The following is a 22,391-nucleotide window of genomic DNA, read 5'->3' as shown; positions in this document are numbered from 1 at the left end:
TCATTATTTAAGATACTGTAGTACTGTACTAATATGAGATTGTAAATTAAAGATTTGTTAATTATAATCGCACTAAATGACCTAAAATTTAATTCATTAATTTGTTGCTTAATATATTAAGGGAGAAAACAAGATCAACCCTAATGGAACAAATGGTACGTAGTTGGGAGTTGGCTGCCATGAAGAACAAGTCCTCAAACACTGACCAGACCTAGTCACGGTAGTAAAACCCATGCTTAATGTTTCTAGAAAATCGACCATATCCTCAAAGAAGACCGAAATTTAAAGCAGTCTGAACGGTGATAATTTATTGCCTTATCCAACATTGAAAAATCTTAATTACCGGATTTAACAAAGACTGGTAGGTAAAAAAGTCAAACTTTTCTCGGAGGAGTAATGGATAGGCATTCCTACACATACACACCTCTTCCGCACAATCCGCATGCCCGAGATAAAGGAAACGATACCCCCTCAATGGTCCACGTTGCCTCTACGACACTCCTCCCCCGCCAATCACCACCCTCCTCCCAGCCCCACCGGTGACGTGGCAAGATTTAATTAGAAATAGACTGCTGACCACGTGAGATGGGGGTGGTCCGTCGGGTATGGGATTGGAGCTCAGACCTAGTCACCGTCGAATTCACGATATCGCGGCGAGCGAGAAAAAGAGATGCGCTACACGACCGTTAGGAACACCGTCTTTGTCCGAAGGTGGGGTCCAGTGGTTGCCAGTGAGGAGTTGACACGTAAGGGAACGAGTCCAGCTGGAAACACGTTATATTCGGTTGGCCAGAATATGCGGATGCTATAGGCATTTTTCCAATTTCACAGGGGGAGAAAATTAAAATTCCTTGTTTAAGTTTTTTGCTCGCCTTTAAATGGGAGAGAAGAAAGAGAGCGGGAACACGTACAGCTCCTCCTTATTGCTTTCGTCCTCTACTTGAGCGCCCCCACAACTACTCCATTCCCATTCCTCTCTCTTTTTCTCTCTTTGAGATCTGTGCTGTTCTTCTTCTTCTTCGTCTCCGGCGAGGCTTTGCTCTTTGCTCCGATCCTTTTGCAGGTGCGTTTTTTCTTTGCTTGCTTTTTCCGGAGACTTGATTAATCGCTTTTTCCAGCATCCATGGCTGATTTTAGCGTCGTTTTGTTGGATTTATGGCGCATTTTTAAGCTGATTCTACCGTCGTTTTACTGTGCTAGTGGATCTGATTTTTTTTTAATTTTTCCGCGTTGAGTGCGTTTTTTCCTGTTCACGCGGTTTGTCTCTTAGTTTGCGTCTTTTACTTATTTATATGTATTGAAGACGATTCTGCGGAATTTGTGATGATTTCTGGGATCACAATTTTTAGGTGTTGAGAGGTGGTAGTGTTTTTGGTGATACTGTTCATGGAGACTTTGTGTTGTGTGGATTAGAGTTAAGTTTTGGCAGATCTGAGGTGGTTTGCTGGATTTTTAGATTAAACAGGGCTCTGTGCGGTTTCGTTTGCTCGGAGACTCGGTTTAGTGTTGAATGAACGCTTTTGCTGGAAGCGTTTTTACCTGAATTTTTTTCGAATGTGGATTTTGGAAGTGAAAACAGTGGTTTTAAAAAATTTGGAGCTGTTTGAATTTGTGGTTTTGGTACGTGAAATTGATTCTTCTCCTTTCGTTCTGCTCATACTCCTACTAGAGTCATTTGGATCTGATAGCTTAGGTCCTTCACATGTAATCTTAGTTTATGCGATCTTTAGATTTAAGTTCGATATTGGCGCATCATGACTATATATATTGCTGTATATATGAGGTGCTTCAATGCATATGAGAATTTTGGTATAATTTATTAAAGATGAGAACTGTTGCTATATTGTAAATAATTTGTGTGTGGGAAGAGAGGAAAAACATTAAAGAAAATAGGGAGGAGAATGTTCTAAATGATCATAACAGGTACTTTTACTTGATTCACATTTTCATGTCTTTGACATACTTATGCTTGTCAATTGAAGCTCATACAACATGCCATTTCCTATGATGTAGATTACTCAACATCTGAGATACGCCTACCTTATACATTTTTTTTTTGTTCGGTTAGTTGTTGTAGATATTTTTTTTTTTTTTTTTGAAAGGAGTTGTTGTAGATATTAACTTTTTGGAATTGTGTCAAATGCTTGCGAGGAATGATCCTTGTAAAACATATTTCACAAACTTTGCTTTGTCAAATACCTGATAGCAGCTAATGTAGGTCGGCATCTGATAACTTCATGTGTTCTATCTTGTAGTAATGGCTCCACCCATTGAGTCTACTCAAACAGTTACTGAGATTCCCCAAAAAGTTGCTGAAATTCCTAAGAAAGTTGCTGAAGTTCCTAAGAAAGTTACCGAGACTCCCCACAAGGGTAGCAACCATTATTCCTCACATCCTCCTCTTAATGAGAGGATACTTTCTTCCATGACCAGGAGGTCTATAGCTGCACACCCTTGGCATGATCTTGAAATAGGTAAGCACTACCTTTATAGCTTTTGTTAACCATTTTAGCCTGCTGTCTTTCTTTAAGTTATTAACCTATGTGGACATATCTTTTGTCATTTAAATGCAGGACCTGATACTCCAAAGATCTTTAACTGTGTAAGTACTCTGAACATTAATAATCATTTGATCCCTTAAATTTTTTAGATTTTGTTATGATATATGTTCTGTGGTGCTTGCTCAAAATTTTCATTTCCCAGACCTAAGTTAAACTGGTGTTGATTAAATAATTCACTGATTGTCAGTACAGCTGAAATAAGTAACTTAGAAAGTCATTTAGTTTGAATTGACCATCCAGAATTTAGTTATATGCTTCATATTGTCCTCATATTTATGTAATCTGCTCCAGAAGATACACTACTATCGTTGTTAACAGTATTTTCTCTAAATACTCAGTTTTTCAGACTGCAACCTAACAGATTTGGCAGCTAGCAATTACTTGTTCAGAAAAATTGTCAAACTATGAATTGCAATACGTTTCATGTTTGGAATCCTACTCACCATTGCTCTTCGGGAAACAAAATCCATGCAGGTTATAGAAATTGGAAAAGGAAGCAAGGTGAAATATGAACTTGACAAAAAAACTGGACTTATCAAGGTAAATATCTGTGCCACTTATCTTCTGGTACCTCTAGTGTAAGTAGAGTATGATTGCTAACTGGTGATTGTATACACAGGTTGACCGTATACTGTACTCATCTGTTGTCTACCCTCACAACTATGGCTTCATCCCCCGTACGCTTTGTGAGGACAATGACCCCTTGGATGTCTTGATTATTATGCAGGTAATTTAGGCTTTATTTCTGTTGCAAGTTATGTTTTTGGAATTTTTGTTTGTGAATCTCGCACAATGGGGAAATGGTCTTGTGCATTTTGAAATGACCTTCAACCAGTTGGTCGTTTACATACCATCCATGTCCGATGTGTTCCCTCCAATAAAATCATAAATTTGTCTCATCAACATACACATATCAAAAAGTTTGTCAGATACCTTTCATCCATGTGTAAGCCATGCTAGTGAAATCATGGGTAATCTATAATTAGACTTCCACATTTTCGGAATCCTTTGTGTTTATTTCAAAGCTGTTGCTTGTATCTGATCTATTGTGATTCTGCAAAAACTGACAGGAGCCAGTTCTTCCTGGATGCTTTCTTCGGGCTAAAGCTATTGGCCTGATGCCCATGATTGATCAGGTACATAGTCCGACCAAAATTATTGTTCTCTTACTTTCCATGGGTTTCTAATTTCTTATGGAAACAGGGTGAGAAAGATGACAAGATCATTGCTGTTTGTGCTGATGATCCTGAATACCGTCACTACAATGACATCAAGGAGCTGCCACCACATCGTTTGGCTGAGATCCGTCGCTTCTTTGAGGACTGTATCCTTCTTAAAATTTACTTGTACAGAGAGTATATTTCTATGGTTTATTTTATGTTCCTTCTCCAGAGCTCTATGAATATAAAATGTTTCCTTAACAAAAACAAAAACAGACAAGAAAAATGAGAACAAGGAGGTTTTAGTTGATGACTTCCTCCCTGCATCTGCTGCCTTTGAAAGTATCCAGCAGTCCATGTAAGTGATAATGATTTGATGCTCTCTGACCCTCACATGCACTCCTAGACTGTAGGATTGCTGCATAAAAGTATAGAATTATTGTTTCCATTACATCTGCATCATAAATAACTTTCTTTGTTTCAAGTATTTTCAGTTCTGGTTCTATAAGAAATTTGATTCAAAATTGCATGCTTTGGCCTAAATTTCATTTGAAATATCCGGAAGTTCAAGCATTTTGAATATTAGTTCATAAGTTAGACTCCATTTGTACATCACTCATCTTTGGAAAGAGTCGCTCTTGGATGCTTAATTGGAATCAATTTACATTCATATAGTATGGTCTTAATCTCTCAAAATATTTGTTCTGATGTATAGGGATCTTTATGCGGACTACATTGTGGAGAGCCTCAGGCGGTAGTTGTTCGTGCGAGCAATGAATCTCGGTGCTATCCTATTATAGACAGATAATATATGTTCTTATCTTTGTAATGATGATGATGATGATGAAAATAACTCTACAAATTCGTCGTTTTGGCATACATACATTGTGAGACAATGTACATGCTTATACGACTTCTAGATGGAAATTTTCTTATATGACAAGTATCAAGTCTTGTATACAGTGATGAATGTTGAAAAGCGTACATCGGTGTCCCAATTTTTTTGTATTTAGCCTATCATGGGTTTCAGACAATTATCTTTGATTTGTGTTATGGTTATCCCTTCATGAATGTATTCTTTATAAATGTATTCTTTTATATGTTCGATGTAATGAATCTATTCTTGTAAAATGCTCAAAGTTAAGTCTGTAAAAACGTTACAGAATTCCAGATTTGTCACTATGTCAGCTCCGAATAAGCAAACGTTTTCATGACTCGAAGAAAGAGAGACGTCTTAGAAGCGTTTTTTGCACTGTCAAAAACAGTTTTGAACACTCCTTTTAGCTTCTTCCGTGCCCATTCGAAGTAATGAGTCCCAAATGAATTGGCCTCCCAACCTTGTTTGGATCAATCGACGTTCTGCTCTGCAATAATCCCAAACTTTTCTGTTCTTGTGATAATCATTACACTCGAAACTCAACAAAGCAACTTTTAGCGCAACAAATTACATGCAACAAGCTTAGTAAGCATAATAACATATGGGTATATATGCTCTACCAAACCAACTTGTATTAAGTCTTTCAGAGCACTCTTGTTGAAGGTCGTTCAATCTCTTTCCGCATGAGTTTTACTTCAACGTTATAGCGCCTTAAAACCATAATGTGCTTGTCATGAAACCGCTTTTAGTACAAGCACTACGTAGCAAACGCACTCCTACAAAAACGAGCCTGTAGTGTCGAACACTTGCCTGGAGCCCCCACGCGACATGAAACCGCCTTCAGTAGAAGCGATATGTACCAAAAGCACTTCTACAAAAACGAGCCTGAAATGTCAATCCCTTACTTCTGATAAAAGGTATGGGCCTTAACTTTATCAGAAGCAGCCCACAATCCAAGAAATGATAAACATCCACGTCACTACTTAATCATCAAAAACTCAGAATCAAAATATTCCAAAACCTAAAGCATAAAAATCCATAAACCCTCTCACCCACCAAGCTCCTCTCTCCTCTCAAAACCCCCCAAAACCCCAAAAACCCTTTTCACTTGTGGGCGATGTGCTAAAAAGCCTAAAACCCTGATTGAAATTCCAAAACCCAAATTCCCGATCATGAGCTCCTTCAGCAGCACCACCAACTTCGACAACCTGATGCTCCAAACCCTCATGGGTCGCCTCCAAATCCGACCCCCAACCACCACCGCCAACAACAACTCCTTCCTCTCCCAAACCCTCGAAGACCTCCTCTTCGATGCCGCCAACCTCTCCGCCGCCGACGACGACGACGACGAGAACAAGACCCAGCTCGCCAAGGAGGAATCCAAGCTCGAGAGGGAGATCATCCGGGTCATCCTCACCGGCAACACCGATTCGCTCAAGCCCAATTCGGGTCAGGCCGTCACGATTGGGGAGCACCACATTTGCGTCGGGTTTCACGAGGAAACGGGTTCGGATTATCGGGTTTGGGAGTGGCACGGCCATATTATGCTGTTTGATGAAGAAAACGGGTACACGCCGGAGTATATTTACGGGAATTACTTTGAGAGATTGATTGGGAAGGCGCGTGGTGGAAGTAGTGGCGGCGGTGGTCGTGGTGAAGAGGTGAAAGAGGAGGAGGAGGAGGAGGAGGAGAAAGAGAAGGTGGGGAATTTGGGGCTCAGGGAATTGATCGATGGTGTGGAGGATTCTGGTCTGGCTCGGATTGTTCATCGGAATATCAATGCCAATGCCGGTTCTACAACTACCGCAAGGTTTGTGTGATCACCGTTTTCCGTATATCCCATATCTATGTTCTTGTATTGCTTTCGAGTTTTGCATTTGTGAAGTCTTTTGGAGTTTCAACATTCTTGTTTTATTTAGAAATGCCTAAATGCAATTTGATGATGCTACTAGTGTGTTAGTGCCACTTCAATTACAATCTAGTGTTTATTGCCATTTTAGCTCATTTTTCATTGATGTTTCGAAAGTTTGGAGTAGAGGTTCCATTCAAGTATTAGCCGAAAGATCATAGGGAAGGAAGCATCTAGATTGTAATTAGAATTAGTAATCGGTAGGTTTTCTGTTTGATTAAAAAAATTTATTGGAATTGACTGGCCCTCCTTTGCCTTGTGGTTAGTGACTTGTTATACCGTCAAAGTCAGAGGTTCAAGCTTGATGTAACTGATCTAGATCAGGTTGACACCTCCAAAATAGGTCATGATTGGACTAGCAGTTTAATGAAGAGATATGCAAGTGGGATTAGGATGTAACCATCCTTGACTTTGCTTGCTCATGGAGATTCTAGTTTTAATGTCAAAGCTTAAAAGATGCCAAAAATCAGTGTTTTAGTTTATGAGATAGAAGCAAAAGAAGGTTGACCAAGTACTGTCTTAGCTTTTTAGACCTGTATTCATGGGTTGACAATATATTGTGAGCACAGAAGTATCACCAAGTTCTGTCAATAGGCTGAGTGAAAGAAGTACGACCAAGTACTGTCTTTAGACCTGTTATCACGAATTGACAATATATGCGGCCGTGATGATTCTGCTACTACTTACTTGTACGTTGAATTGTTCACATTTGTTTGCAGTCTTACCATCATTTTGTTCACACGTTTTGAGTCTTAAAACCATTCCGGCATCAATTTTCCCTATCTTAAACATGGGATATTGCTACAATGTGGTCATATTCATATCCCTAAGTGGATTTTGTGAAGTGTTTTAGGACATCAAATGTAAAATTACAGAATGCTGTAGTTGTGAATTTTTTTCATCTTCAAGTAAATATTATGTGATCCTTCCAAAGTCCTGCTGTCCTCACCAAGTTTTTAGACCTTTCATGTACTTTTTTCCTCACAAAGTTGTACTTACCTGCATGTTCCCCTCATGATCATTGGGTGTTTTGATTCAAATTCTGAAAAGTGGGGACTCAGTCCCCAGAGGAGTTGCTTAGGATTCCTTAGTTATATCATTAACTTTGCATGATATCTTGCTCTATTCAATCTTTAAGCATCGATATTGTAAACTTAATTGAAGCAATGGTATCTGGTGTGCTTATGCTATATCGTCATGCAGATCATGCCAGTTCCACTAAGCTAATATTCTTTGCATGTTTTCTGCTGTCTTCTCTTACAGGACTTAGTTGAGACAGAAAGCTTTGGTTTGCATAAGCAGTTTGGGGTGTAAAGAGCGAGCTGCATTGAGCTTCTTGTTGCTTTTGTTACTTGGATTTTGAGATCAAGATTGATTGTCATTTTACATGGTGCCTGTTGCTGCTTTCTCTAGTTTTTCTTGGGATTTCCAGTACTTTTGGACGGTACAGAAGAAGGAAAAGGAATGTATTGTGAAACATATATCTCTTTTAATGTAGTTTCTTAGCAGTTTTGACTAATAAGTGCATCAATCTCTTATATGTTTTATGCTACCTAGCTGTATATTTTAGTTACCTGCCATGATGCCAGTGGAACAGTAGGTTTCCTAGAAGTGGTTACAGTTGCTAAGCCTGCTCTGCTTTCCCTTCACATTGGCTTCCAGAATGATGGAAATAGTACATTATTTTGTTACTAATTTGCCTAAACCCCTAAATCCCTAATTAGAAGCGAGTCAAGCGACACAAGGGCCAACTGGTATTAAGTGAGTTTTAAAATCGCTTCAAGTTTGGTTTTTTATTATTTATTTATTTATTATTATTATTATTATTATTATCCCTAACTCTCAAATTATTCTTGAAACAGTAAAAATTGTTTTTACTGTCATTCATGGCAGAGCGGCAGTGCGTTATCTTTCTGTTGTGTCATCTGTATTGTAAAGCGAGGCATTCTTTGTTAATTGAATACATAAATAATTATTCGGGACATCCTCTGAATTCTAATTGTAACTTTGGGGTTAGAACTCCCATTGTGTTTTGTGTTTGACAGTTTCACTATTAATCAAGGCTTAAGGGCAGCCCAAATAATAAAATAAAGACCAAGAGAATGAGAATAACCTTATTTATCTATCGAAGGTAGACAGAAATTGGTTGAATTTTCATCTAATTTGCTATATTTTGAAATATTTGTATGATGAGAATTTTTTAGGTGTTAACTTATGGGTGACATTTTTATGTTGAAACACCAGCCATTGCACCGTTTCTAGTTTCGAATAGGTGATCGGTCTGGCCTTTAGTCACTGTCTGTGATGACCGAAACCACCTAGCCCCTTGTTATTCACTTCTCATGCCATTAGGCCGATAAATATAGGCCAGGCAGGCCGTCCCCTAAGGCCCCGATCCCATGGGTGTTAAATTTGTAGGGGATTGTATACAAAAATAAAAAGATAAAAACGATGAGTCTTCAGCCAGGAGGACAGCATGAAGAATTGAAGATTAAGATCATATAGATAAGGGGAGAAATTAAAAGGAGACTTCTTTTTTCATGTTTGATACCAAGCTCAAGTCAAGAAGACGCTTCTATGTGTATTATTGGTACAACAACAAATGGAAAATTTGCTGCAATAATGGAAGCTGCACATGACTACAGAATCCGCAGCAATGAACAAGAGCCTTTTGTATACCTTCCAAGTCCTGAAGCCTCTGTCTAATGACAGCTTTGTTAAATTATTACTCCACTGCTCTCTTCCGATGCGTCCTCAAGCCCCAGTTTTCTCTCTTCAGATAAGAATTCATTACGAGCATAAGCCACATCCATCAAGAATTTGAACAGCAAAAAGTAGTAAACTTGGGAGCTGAATATGCCACATTCAACAGTTTGGAGGCAGACTGAGAGCTTCTTTTGCTGAAAGGGAACTTGATGTTCAGCTTGGCTGGGCAGTAAGGATGAATCAGACCCAATTGCAGACAATATATTTAGGAAATTTTTTAGTGTGCCTGCCATAAACGAAAGCATCTCTTTTCAGCACGATTGCTTGACGTGAATCTCATAGTATGATAGTTAAATGTACATAGTTTTATGTACCTTCAGAAATTAGGATATCCAAAGAAATCGTGCCCATCAACACACTGAAACCACCATAATGTACTGAATATCTCATGACCGATATCCACTTCCTGTACAGAGATAAGACCTTGCAATTAGTTAAATGACCTGCTTCGCTTACTTCTCATCTATAGTAATATGCAACACATTTCCAATACATACTCTACAGTGGTTTCAATAATTCAGCTAATCTAATAACATAAACTCTACCAATACATATGAATTCCACTGTTCTCAACAAAATTCGCAGCACAGAACCACTTAAATATAGCATATCGGTTGGTTCAATCTTCAGATGAAAAAGTTTTCAGAGACCTCCAATTCAAGGTCAAAGGTCTCGAGAACATACTGGTAAACCGAGACACATTCCTTGATTCATAGGAGGAAAACCATAAATTTATAAAATCCAATTATTAATAAGAATAGGGTGATGATTTTGCCACACTCCACTTTGCCCTATATTTTAGTATTTTACCACATGCACTTCATTTTTATCTATATACATGCGTGTATACCTGCAACTCTGTAAGTACTAGAGCATCTAACCCAAAACCAATTGACAATGGGTGGAGAAGCCAAGTACCTTAACAGCTCTTACCCTACATTTCCAATTTGATATATTGAAGTGTTTGATAACATGCCTATAGAGGTAAAAACATGGTGTCAAATTTATTTTATAGATTTATTCAAGTATAAACTGAGAGAAATCTTTAATTACCTGTATCAACTGGAGTGCCTTTTATTACTTTCATGGCAGCACAAGAGCAACCACCTTCTTCACCTTCAGTCCAAAAATTTGAGAAAGAACATGAACTCAAAATTTACTGTCAACTAATTCTCTGCATTATCTTCAAACAACTAAGTAAAATAACGTACAGGGTAAAGGGAAATAAAGTACCTGGACTCTCTTTGCGCCTATTGCACAACTGTTGTTTCTCCTATTGAATAAAACTCCTAAACACCGACCTACAGAATACGCCCCTCCCAAATCAAAATAGTGAATGAATTGATTGTCTTCCTGCAAAAGAATAAGGACCAGTTGGTGTACGTATGTTAAAGAATAAGGACTGTTACAATTTTGCTCTTTTCTTATGAGAGGTTAAAGCTTTAGTGGTGTTCTAATTGCATGACTTTGAAAACTTCTATTTGCTCACAGAAAGCTTTTGCCTACATTAAATTTTGGTTACAGCAAAGTTTATTGCACTCCACAGCAAATTAACAGTAAATCACAAAAAGAACACATTCTTCTCTCTGGGTTAAGATGTAAACTGTAGAACACAAAATGCAAAAAAGGGACAATAAACAGGAAAAGAAAAGTTCCAAAAAGTGCATAACTTTTGATTTAGACAAACCTACCAATCTGCAAAAGCATCTGCAACTTGGTTGTTTTCTTTGGAGAATGATTGACAAACAATTCTTCCATTAAATCTAAACTGTCAAGCCACCTGGAGATAAGGATTGGAAAGATATTATGAACCGGCATCCCAGTATGTTCTCAACCAGCTTTCAATATCTCTCCAAAAGCCAACTCCAGTGACTCTTTGGAACCATGATGTCATCTTCCTTCAAAGTTCAAACTAAGAAAATCCAAAGAGTTAGAGAAATCTCCAAGAAAAGACACAAAGTAGAATGATAAAAGTTGCTCTATGGTACAACAGAACTGGTCAACTGCTCGACATTGTAAGTCCCCAGTACCAAAATGGTGAAAATATAGTCCCATAGTCTTGCTGAAAAATTACAAGGACCAGTTTTGCGCATATATTTGATGCTGTCTTGAGTCTTGACGAAGACAGGAACAAAAAATTTGGGCAGACCTTCAAGCTACAAGCCATTAAAAGTTCTCCATTAAACAGTTTGAAGACACAAACCAAAAGGTTTCGCTGCTTGGCTCGACACTAAGGAAGAGTCATCAGGTCCTGGATTTACCCACAAACTGCATTTATTTTATATAAACATTAAAAAGCTGCAGTGCGGAATGTCATATAATACTAGTATCCCTTTTATGCATGTTATCTCAACCTGAATTCTATCTGCACTAAAATAGATGTAAGAAGACCATTTTACCTTTGAAAATCAGGATATCCAAATAAATTGTGCTCATGAAAATCCCCAAACTGCCATTAAGGCCATAACTGAATCTATCATGGCCAATATATGCTATGCTTTAACCACTTCCTGCACAGAAATAAGAGCAAGCTCTTCAATTAAATGACCTGCCTCACTTCTCATAATCTCAGGTGTAGTGACACGCAAGACAAACTCAAAACATATTCTATTATGGTTTCAATAAATTTAGCTAGTACTGTTTGACAACATACACTTCACCAATTTATATGTATGCTGCTGTTCTATCACTCATTGATTAAAAATGCAGCAGAGAACCACTTAAAAAGAGTACTGGGAATGTTAAGAAGGTCAACCTTAACCTACATTTTTTATGCATACATAATTTTTTTTTAATTACATTCACAGTAAATTCTACTAGTGAGTCGTGAGTTATGACCAGAATCAAACCTCGTTAACATCTATCTCAAGAAACAAATTAAAATAACTTTGGTCATTATAATTATAAAAAAAAAAAAAAAACCAAAAGGATCTATGGACAAGGCTGCAGATAAAAGAAAAAGCGCATAAACATGGTTTATTCTGTTTTCGAGATTCATTAGAACAAAAAAAATATAGCTTTAAAAGAGTGACTTGGGTTAAATGAATTTCTCAACAAGAAATTGCACAGTATTTTGAACAATTTTGCACTTGTAGGATTACTGATAGGGTTCCAATCCAGGTTGAGAAATATCGTCTCTGTTAATCCAAACAGATTTGCCCTTGAGATATGGATTTTAAATCCAAGTATTCAAAACTAACATATCGTCTCTGTTACCCTCCAATTAAAAAATATGATCCATAAAACAATGTCTATGAATGTAATTAAAAAAAATTTATGTATGTATAAAAAATGTTATTGCAGGAGTATAATACTAAATCAAAATGTCTGCAACCCAACATACAGGTCAAGAAAGGTAACGAATGGAGTGAATTTTTCTTCTGAATTTAACAGGGGAATCTATACCTGTAGCAATTGGAGTGGCTCTTAATATTTTTAACAACAAGACGAGCATCAAACCACCTTTTTCCAGTTAAAGGTGATATCCTGCCATGCTGGAGAGAGATGATATTGAATTGTAGATGCTCCTGCAGATACAATGTAGTTGTAAGCTGATATAAATCGGACAGAGCAGTGAGAGACTAGAGGAAAACATTAGAGAAGTCTAGAAGGTGTTACATGACTTACACATATTACTGCAAAATTTCGAGCAATTCCAAATTGACTTATACCAGCAGCAGGCAGCTCTTATTCTTGATGCGTCACAACCATCCACGCTCATACTAATAAAAAAGAAGTTATGGACACAACAAAAAGGGCTAAGGGTATACATACAAGTTTGAATTTCTTTGGGGATGCTTCAGAAACAGAAAATAATTGTGGCTTTAGAAGTGACCCACTATAGTTGATAGTATTTTCACAACAACAATGACTGTAAATGAGTAGACTAGAGAAACTCAGAGTTATTTTTCTCTCACAAATTTGTATTTCTAAATCAACTAAATTGACTGATTATTCAACTAGCAGAGATGAGAACAAGAAGACGAGAGTGACAAGAAAGAGCCAAAGCATTCTTAGCACTGATTCTTTTTATGATATAAACATAAAAAGAAAAACAAGAGGCATACAACTTCTTCACAATACCTGATGGAGAGAAGAAAAAGAAGAGAAAAGGAGTTACCTTGGACGTTTGGAATATGAGAAATCTTGGGCCATTCTGGGCCGCTGCATCTTTCGCTCAAAAGGGGACTTTCGGTGATGTATAGCGAATCTAATTTGGTGAGGCGGTGCATAGCTTGGACGGAAGGTAGATACATCAGATTCTCGCATCTGCAAATAACTAACCAGTGAAGAGATGCAAGGTTGCCCAACCAATCTGGAATGGCCTCCACTCCCTCAAAGTCCTGTATCCACAAATGGGTCAAAGACATCAAGTGTTGAATTTGTTCAGGCAGAGACTTGAGCTTAGGCCACCCGTAGATACTTAATTCTTCAAGTTGTGGTAGAACCTGAAAAGCAGGGAATGAATCCAGCTCATTCCAAAACGGACCAAGTGTCAATTCCTTGAGACGGGTGAATACGTGTGGGGATGCCATTGCTAACCCACTGGGTAGACATGTTAATCTGGAACAATCATAAATCGTCAACTCACGGAGGGATGTGAGCTTGTCTAAACTTGGAACAGCCTCTAGATTAGGACACCCTGTTATTCTCAACTCCCCAAGAGAGGCACAAAATTGCAGATCAATTTGTGTACTCTGACATCCCTGGATTGTCAATTGACGGAGGGTTGTACTGAGAGTGTCAATTGGAATGGACGTTAGCTTAGGGCACTCTGTTATTGACAAATCAACAAGAGAGGCGCAACAGCCTAGTCCACTAGGTAGGCTTGATAACTCAGGACACTGCCGAAGCCACAGTCGAGCAAGGGATAGGAGGCCCTCAGATGGAATTGGAATGGACGTTATCTTTGGGCAGCTCCCTATTAGCAAAAATTGAAGAGATGTGCAGTATTGTAGCCCATCAGGTAGACTGGATAACTGAGGACATTCTTCGATCCTCAATAGGCGTAGAGATGGGAGACCACCGTGCTCAGGGATGATTGGGATGGACTCTAGACTGGAGCAATCTCTTATCTCCAACATCTCAAGAGATAATAGCCCATAATCACGCAAACACCGCAGCTTAGGACACCCACTAATTCTCAGTTCCTGAAGAGATGCGCGGCGGCAGTGCTCATACCCTTGTGAATGGGGCGGAGCAATACAAGTCAACTCCTCACAATAGGATATACACAAACATGAAAGATTCTGGTTGTTTTCTAACAACCTTTCCGGCAGACAAGCAAGTCCCTTTACAATGCTTATATGTAGAGAAGTGAGAGTGGTCAGACTATTGCTTAGAATACTTGCTATTGGAATGCCTCCGTTATTCATGCCTATGATCCGCAAACTTTTCAGAGATGGAAAATGACTGGGAGCACTTCTCAATTGGTCGCAAAAGGACAAGCCCAAATTCTCAAGGCAAGGAAACACCGTCACTCTTTCCGTTGGCATTTCCATCCATTCAATTAGGTTTTCCGCCCACCCAATATCTAATGTTTTCAATGCAGGAAACAAAACCTTTGTATCATCAGAAACCGGATCATAACCATAAAACTCATTTCCCAAACACCTGAGGTTCTGCATCCAGCTCAAATCCAAACGTACAAGATTGGGCAGATGGCCAAGTACTGTGACTCCTTCGCATTGGTTGCAGTTGGATAATCCAATCTCTTTTAAGTTGTTGGATAGCGATAACCATGATGGAAATTTAACACCCATGAAGCCGGATATCCACAAAAATTCCAGATTAGAATGCGGTCGCAAGACTTCAAGTACAACTTCGTCACTGTAAGCACCGTTGCTCGGCCTCCTAAGCGTCCATCCGAGGTATAACTTGCGTAGATGTTTCTTCTCCACTAAATTTGCTTTCTCTGCTTCTTCTTTATCTCTTACATGTTCCAGATTACGAATACTTAAGTGGTCTTTCAGGTGGTTTAAGCCACCTAATTCCCCAATTCCAGTTCCTGTCTCCTTACCTATCTTTACAGGAGGTAATGATCGGAGATTAGTCAATCTTCCCAATACCCCAGCTGGAACTTCCACAGTTTCATCAAAATAAATATGCCGTAGGTTGATCAAATTTGCAATTTGCTTCGGGAACTCTTGAAGGTAAGAAGGCATTTTAAATGTCTGAAGGTTATAAAGCTGACCCAAAGATTTGGGAAATGCTTTGATCTTTGTATACATGACATTTAGATACCTCAAGTGTCTCAACTTTCCAATTGAATCTGGCAACTCCTGAACGTCTGCATTGTGTAACTTTAAAATACGTAGAGCTTTAAATCCAGGTGAGTTGTCTGAAAGGACTGCTCCATTTGAAAATGCGGAGCGCAAGTACTTTGACTTTGAAACACGTTCAGCAAGATCATGAACGAGATCATGCATTTGGCACGTGATTATATCACCATGGTGATCCCTTTTCACATTTTGAAAAAATGAGTTATGTAACAGAATATTAAAATATTCATTACCTTTGTCTTCCATCTCTAGATTATTTTGGTTGGGAGAAGGGTGAAGCCATCCTTGAGCCATCCAAAGTTGGATCAAGTCGTACTTTTCAAATTCAAAATCTTTGATGAACATGGAGCAATATGCAAAACATTGTTTCAGCGATGGAGATTTCAATTCATCAAAACTCAATTTCAAAATCGTCAATATTCTTGTTTCTTCCTCCGGTAAATCCCATATACCATTATCCACAATCGATTGCCATTCATCACACCTTTTAGAACGCATCATATTTCCCAACACCTATAGTAAAATTGGTGAGCAAATGAGTTAGGTTTCTACAAAACAATAGTGTAACAAAATATAACAATATATTTTCATATTAGTTACTAGTTAGCAGTCAAATGGAAGATGATCTTACTTTCACAAATATCGAATTTCTCTAATGCAATCGAAATGTGAGATATATTCCCCCCAAGGTTAGTGTTTTAGGTTGGTAGGTAGGGTATGGGAGGGTGAATCCTTACAAGATGCTTCAACTATTATATATCATGTGCAAACTGAAGGTAAAGGGTGGCAATGATGTTTTTGTGAAAACCATATTGTTGATCGAGTCCATGGTCCTTACGGTAAAGTCAACTATTATAAGTTTTGTTAGGAAATGGACATGTGGCATAGTCCTGATATCATCCTGCTGGTTCAGTTAAGAATAAGTAGGTTAGGTTGTTAGAAGGCTGCATCATTACAGGTCCTCATCTGTTTATATACTCGATCAAGGCAGTTGGGCAATTAAATCTAATACTTAGCCATTTTTCACTGCAACTTTTCTTTAAATTTCTTTGTTTCCAAGAGTTAAGAAGTTTGTAAATTCCTAAATTGAAAGGCTTCTGCAATATATTTTTCTTTTGCATAGGGTGGTTAATTTGCATGACTCTTCCTGTTGCTCTTTCATTTTTAGAAGTTTTCTTATCAATTAATAAGAATAAGTAGAAAGCATGAAAACTAAAACTTTGAATTGTTCAATGATATAATTTACATACCTTTGCTACTAATGGCACGCCTCTGCACTTTTTAGCAATCTCCCTTCCAATTTTTTCTTGATCTCCAGCAATAGAAGCACTGCTAACTAGAATTGCTATGTCCTTCAATATAAGCCAACATTCATCATCTGATAGTTTTTCTAAATTACACCTAGGAAGGGTCTCCAACATTTTTGCAACTTTGTCGCTACGGGTAGTGATAAGGATGCTGCTTCCTTGGGTATTATTGACGTTTACCAAACAACTGATCAGTTCTTCCCATTTTTGAGCATCTTCGTTCCAAACATCATCAAGCACAAGAAGATACTTTTTCCCTTTCAATTCCTTTTTGAGGATTCTACATATTGCATCTCTAGTTTGTACAGCAGCATGTTCAGGTTTAACAGACTCCAAGATCCCCCTTAAAATCGAGTTGACTTCAAAAGGGATAGACACACAAACCCACATCTTTTCTTGGAAGTGTTGCTTTATCTTATCATCATGATATATTGATTTAGCTAAAGTGGTCTTCCCAAGTCCTCCCATTCCCACAATAACTAGAACTGAAAGATCATTTTCCTGACTGTTGTTAGAGTTGGTCAAGGCTTTCACTATATCTTCCACAACATCCTTCCTTCCAATGATATTGCTTTCATCTTTTTTGAACTCAGAGTAGGTTTCCCTATCAATTCTTCTATCATAGGAGCTTGTTGCGTCTATGGAAGGCCTAGCAACAAATCCAAAACCACTTGCCCTTTTACCTAAATCCTCCAAAGATGTGTTGATTTTCTGAATTTTATGTGCCATTTTAGCACGAAAAAAGATAGGATTGGAGAGAGAAAAAAAGTTTTGCACCTTTTTCTTCATTTGGTTTCGCAGTTCCACCTTACGCCGAAGAAGCTCATATCCGTAGTCATCCAACACATCATCGGCAAGATGAGCTATGTCTTCAAGCTTCTCCAACCAGAGCTTCACAGCCTCGCCCTGATCTTGCCGCTTCTGTTCAGCATCTCGTAGCACAGCTTCAAGAAAGAGCAGCGACTCACGCAGATTTGCTAATTCTCCTTTGAAACCCCATAAAAGAGTGAACTCTTGAGTGGCAAGTGAAGCCACTTTGGTCAGCATTTCCTGGGCAGCAAAAGTAAGAAACTCAGCCATGGATTTCTACTCAAGAAAGTCGAGAGTCGAGAGTCGAGAAAAAGAACTGACTGCTTGATTAGTTGAAGAAACTAGAAGAAGATGGGAGAAAAAAATCACCATATAAATTTTATAAGGCGTTGGAGTATCTATCAATGACGAATGTGGATGGAGTACAGGATAGATATCCGACCGACAAAGATTGGTATAGATTCTCCAGCTGCATGTTTTTGGGCGTGGTGCTTTACGTAGGGCGCGCGCTTTACTTCAATTAAAACATTGCTTTAACTACAAGACAGCATAATGAAAAGCACGTAGGTCATCCATAAAAAATGGCCATATCTCGAGCGCGCCATGCAATCATAACCTGAATCTATTACCAGAGTTAATACTGGAAGAAGATCTGGATAGCTTTATTATAGATTTTGATCAAATTACAATCCAGATACTAGAGCCCAATTCAAACACCCGTTTAAGTTCTGATACATTTCAAATGGGTGTGGAACCAAATTTAACACCAAAGCAAAGAACCAAGCAGAATTAAGATAAAAACACAAACGGGTACAGAATTCAAATGAAGGTTGAAAACTGTTTCGAGAAGGCGTCAAATCTGGTATTTGTATGCAATCTCCACTGACCACCAAAATACTGGCAAAAGGAGTGCAAATGATTCAATGAACATTCTTCTCTGACCCTCTGTGGAAACAAAGAACACATTAATGAAAACTTAGGTATAGGGTGAACTTGAGTGATTGATGGACAACGTGAACATTCTTCTTTCACAGTGAGAAGTGTGGTGGGTACACTTGACCAAAGTAGAATAGCTGAATAGCCTAATAGGTCAGGCTAGTCATAAAGCCCGCGCAATGCTGTGGGTTTATTTTCTTCCTGAAATTTATACATAAAAAATAACAATTATAATTCAAAAAATGTTCTCTAACTTTCATGCTGGATGTGTAATATAATATAGAAGAGACTCTGATATGTAATATGATTCTGATATAGAAAAGAGATCAACTCATCTGCAGGGTCATACTTGTTTACAATAATCTCATCAAAACTCTGATCAGAAAAATCATCGTCATTTTTATGATCTTTAGGCAAACATGCACTCCTGTGTGAAGATCATGAGCCTATACAATCTTACTGAATGCAGCCGAACCCAGACATTCAGCTATATAGTATCTATCTGCAATCATGGTCTTTAGCACAACAGGCAGATCCTTGTTTCCTTCAAATCCAGTCCTGCAAATGGCACAAGACATAATTACAGCTGATAGATATATAAACTCAAAACTCCTATGCAAAGATTCAAATATAGATACAAAAGGACCCTCTAAGCTAAGTGTTTTTCCTGGTGATGATGAGTTAATGAACTGTCAATGTCTTAAATGTGACAGACTTATTCTTAATTTGGTTTGTCATGATTTAAAATGATACTTTTACTGGAGATGTACACGACAAGTTCAGCTACAATACAACCACAGCTATAGAAAGCAGATTATGCACAACAAAGCAAATTTTTCTGAGTATGACTCTCACGTTGAAAACTTTATGATTCATTTCATCAGCTTTATTTGAAGCAAAGGAGTACCATGTCATACAGATTTAATACATACTATTACCAAATTGCATGAAAACATATAGCATTAGTTCTGTTACTTCTGTATAGCATGTTTGGACTCATTGCAGAAGATACAGTGATCTGCCATAGCTAGAAAGGTTCAAATTGAAGTCAGATCTTAGGACCAATTCAATCCAAAAACAATCATGTTACATTTGTTAAAACAAAACCTAAAGCTTTTTAAGTTGCCTACCTTCTTGTCATACTAATTTTTCACCAGTACAAATTGAAACTTAAAACTAGCATGAACATCAAATACTTCAGATTACCGTAAATTGAATTTCAATGGTAGAAGCATGCCTAAACATGTTTCTGAATTAAGAAAGTACCTTCATATACCTGGTGAAGGCTTTGTTGATCCAATGTCAAGATCCCGGTATACCTGTGCCGCCAAAGCCATATCAATGAAGTCCCTTTAACATATATTGCACAACTTGTAAATTGTTTCTAAGCCTCAAATGGAACTCAATAAAGGCTATGTCATATTGATGGAGCAAACCAAGTTAATCTAAAATCCAATCCATTTAGGCTATGATTGGATTTGAATCAACAACGTCACTTTCTGTTGTCTTTTTTGTAATATTATAAAGGCTACGTCATATTGATTAAGCAAAACGAACTCCATCTATACACCCTTTCTCAATGTAAACAACAGCAGCACATGTATAGACAAAATATACATATGCCAGTAGCACAATTCAAAAGGTACTTTAGGATAACCTCCACCAGTGAATGGCCTTCCCAGAAATGGATTAAACAAATAACAACAATTTAGCATATATTAAGTATAGGAGTAAAATCAGAAAAGGGAACATACATCCATGTTAAACACCATAATTCTTCCTGCACGAATCTTGCTCGCATGCAAGCAAGATTCAAATGTCAAATCCCAAACAAATGAATAGGAGTGAAAGAAACCACATTTGTTTCTGGACATTCAATGGTAAATAATAACAGATGGTCAGGTCCAAAACTCAAATGAAAAGCAAAGATGAGTCTGTATAACTGTGAACACTTCATTATGCAAATAAAAAAGGCCCTCTTAGGTTTTGCCCCTAACTATTCTTTTGGCCCCGATGACTATTGGCTTTGTTCTTTGTTGATCCAAAACTTGTATAATTTTTATTTTTTGGGTCTTTTAGCTTATCACAGGCACATGCAGCTTTTCAGTTCCATGATTTCCACCAGCAAACCATGAAATCCTTCCATTGAGAAAGCATCACGGTCATATGTGTTAGCATTGTAACAATATTTTGCCCTCTCCAAATGTCTAAATATTATGTCATCCTCTTGTCGAATCAAAGTGTGTCAAATACTGTCTAGATACCCTTTTCTTCCCTGAATATCTACATGAAAACATATATAAGGCACAGTGTCAGAATACTTAGCCTGCCGGGAGAAAAAGGACTTATTCACCTGAAAAGGGTAATATTTCAAAGGATTTAAAAGTTGAATTATATTAGTAAAATCCCTTAAGGAATACTGCTCCAAAACATTGTTGTAATCTATTTGAAACATCAATTTTATTAGCTAAAGTTAGGTCCTTGGTTATCCAGGGAGTGCACATTATACAGATATAAGTACCAAGTCTCCTTGCAACCAATTTGCACCATCTTTCACAGAGCACTATCTTTTTCTTAGAAGATAACGTAATATTTTTCTAATATTGTTATTATTAATTTATTGAATCTGTGCATGCCTCATTCTGAAATCTAAATAGTTCAGAGCAATTTATAGGAAGAACAACAACAGTGGTATCCAACATTGCAGATGATCCTAAGCAGTAATAACATAACACACAAACCATGAATGTCAAACAATCTAACAAATCATTGATACACATAACATGTACAATAAAATTTTAAATACCCGATGAGATGGATGGAGAAGAAGAAGCTTCCAGGGCCATAGCAGCATTAAGGGTCTGTTTTCTTCTTAGATTGGATGGAACTCTATGGCTGCCATTGGCTGGAGGTTTGTAAAAATGGTATTGGAGACCAAATAAGAAATGGGTCTCGAGGCCAATATCCACACACAGATCGGGTTGCGATTCTGGAATAAAAATACAAATTCTCTGAGCTCTCTCATTTCTTCCCTTGTTCTCTTTGCGCTCTCCCTCTCTCTTTTTGTTTCTCTCTGTGTCGAAACTGAAGAGAGGGAAAAAAAAACACGAATTAAAACCCAAAAAAGCCAGATGTTTCAGATCAATACCCAGGTTCCTCTTCTTCCTCCCGTCCCCCTCTTCTCCTTCTCTCTCCGATCAGTCTCGTGATGTGAATTTCCCTTTTCTTCTTTCTGTGTATGTTCTCTCGCAGAAGACCTCAATCTCTCTCTCTCTCTCGCAACCCGTCTCCTTATCAGTTTCTGAAAGTCGAATGGCAGCGTCGTAATTAAGAAACAAAAATGGGGTAAAATCTCTTGGGCGTGTTACTGTTCATCTTCCGCTCGCTTGGGCTTTAGAAATTAAAATAGAGAATTGTGCACAAATAATCACCTAAAATAAAAGAGAGTTTCTATTGAGCACTCTAAATTTGCATGTTTTCTGCTGTTTTTCCTCATGCAGGACTTAGTTGAGACAAAAAGCTTTGATTTGCATAAGCTGTCTGGGGTGTAAAGAGCGAGTTGCATTGAGCTTCTTGTTGCTTTTGTTACTCGGAGTTTGGGATCAAGATTGTTTATCATTTTACATGGTGCTTGTATGTTGCCTTCTCTAGTTTTTCTTGGGATTTCCAATACTATTGGACAGTACAGAAGAAGGAAAAGGAATGTATTGTGGAACATTTATCTCTTTTAATGTAGTTTCTTAGCAGTTTTGACCAAGGTGTGCATCAATCTCTTATATCTTTT

General features: G+C 37.9%; 3 protein-coding genes across 16 annotated transcripts; 2 read left to right on the top strand and 1 right to left on the bottom strand.

Annotated features, from left to right (window-relative positions):
• Window positions 1-759: 759 nt before the first annotated feature.
• Window positions 760-4,833, top strand: LOC112191895 (soluble inorganic pyrophosphatase 4). Of its 2 annotated transcripts, none has more exons than XM_024331377.2 (9): window positions 760-1,063; window positions 2,256-2,474; window positions 2,574-2,602; window positions 3,036-3,101; window positions 3,181-3,288; window positions 3,632-3,697; window positions 3,765-3,885; window positions 3,998-4,079; window positions 4,437-4,833. In XM_024331377.2, exons 2-9 carry the CDS (start codon window positions 2,258-2,260, stop codon window positions 4,477-4,479), a joined length of 732 nt encoding a protein of 243 aa, XP_024187145.1. In that variant the 5' UTR covers window positions 760-1,063; window positions 2,256-2,257; the 3' UTR covers window positions 4,480-4,833. The 2 variants fall into 2 exon arrangements, with proteins under 2 accessions (XP_024187145.1, XP_024187144.1); XM_024331376.2 differs by lacking the exon at window positions 760-1,063 and adding an exon at window positions 1,365-1,620.
• Window positions 4,834-5,608: 775 nt separating this feature from the next.
• LOC112191896 lies at window positions 5,609-8,201 on the top strand. Its single transcript, XM_024331378.2, has 2 exons — window positions 5,609-6,408; window positions 7,771-8,201. The coding sequence occupies exons 1-2, from the start codon at window positions 5,771-5,773 to the stop codon at window positions 7,775-7,777; spliced, it is 645 nt and encodes a 214-aa protein (XP_024187146.1). The 5' UTR covers window positions 5,609-5,770; the 3' UTR covers window positions 7,778-8,201.
• An 820-nt stretch (window positions 8,202-9,021) lies between these two features.
• Window positions 9,022-22,131, bottom strand: LOC112191894 (putative disease resistance protein RGA4). Of its 13 annotated transcripts, none has more exons than XM_040516246.1 (15): window positions 21,756-22,130; window positions 21,414-21,596; window positions 19,874-20,890; window positions 18,957-19,165; window positions 18,041-18,808; window positions 16,805-17,911; window positions 13,394-16,067; window positions 12,901-12,995; window positions 12,679-12,800; window positions 11,673-11,783; window positions 10,965-11,541; window positions 10,507-10,626; window positions 10,327-10,389; window positions 9,588-9,679; window positions 9,022-9,499 (listed from the first exon to the last, which is right to left on the bottom strand). In XM_040516246.1, the coding sequence occupies exons 5-8, from the start codon at window positions 18,041-18,043 to the stop codon at window positions 12,991-12,993; spliced, it is 3,789 nt and encodes a 1,262-aa protein (XP_040372180.1). In that variant the 5' UTR covers window positions 18,044-18,808; window positions 18,957-19,165; window positions 19,874-20,890; window positions 21,414-21,596; window positions 21,756-22,130; the 3' UTR covers window positions 9,022-9,499; window positions 9,588-9,679; window positions 10,327-10,389; window positions 10,507-10,626; window positions 10,965-11,541; window positions 11,673-11,783; window positions 12,679-12,800; window positions 12,901-12,990. The 13 variants fall into 13 exon arrangements, with proteins under 13 accessions (XP_040372180.1, XP_040372182.1, XP_040372178.1 ...); XM_040516248.1 differs by having other exon boundaries at window positions 19,884-19,926; window positions 20,362-20,890; window positions 21,414-22,126; XM_040516244.1 differs by having other exon boundaries at window positions 19,874-19,926; window positions 20,362-20,890; window positions 21,414-22,125.
• Between the last annotated feature and the right edge of the window lie 260 nt (window positions 22,132-22,391).

The sequence above is a fragment of the Rosa chinensis genome, chromosome 3 (assembly GCF_002994745.2).
Source record: "Rosa chinensis cultivar Old Blush chromosome 3, RchiOBHm-V2, whole genome shotgun sequence".
Taxonomy (NCBI): Eukaryota; Viridiplantae; Streptophyta; class Magnoliopsida; order Rosales; family Rosaceae; genus Rosa; species Rosa chinensis.
This window is presented reverse-complemented; position numbering and strand designations above follow the sequence as displayed.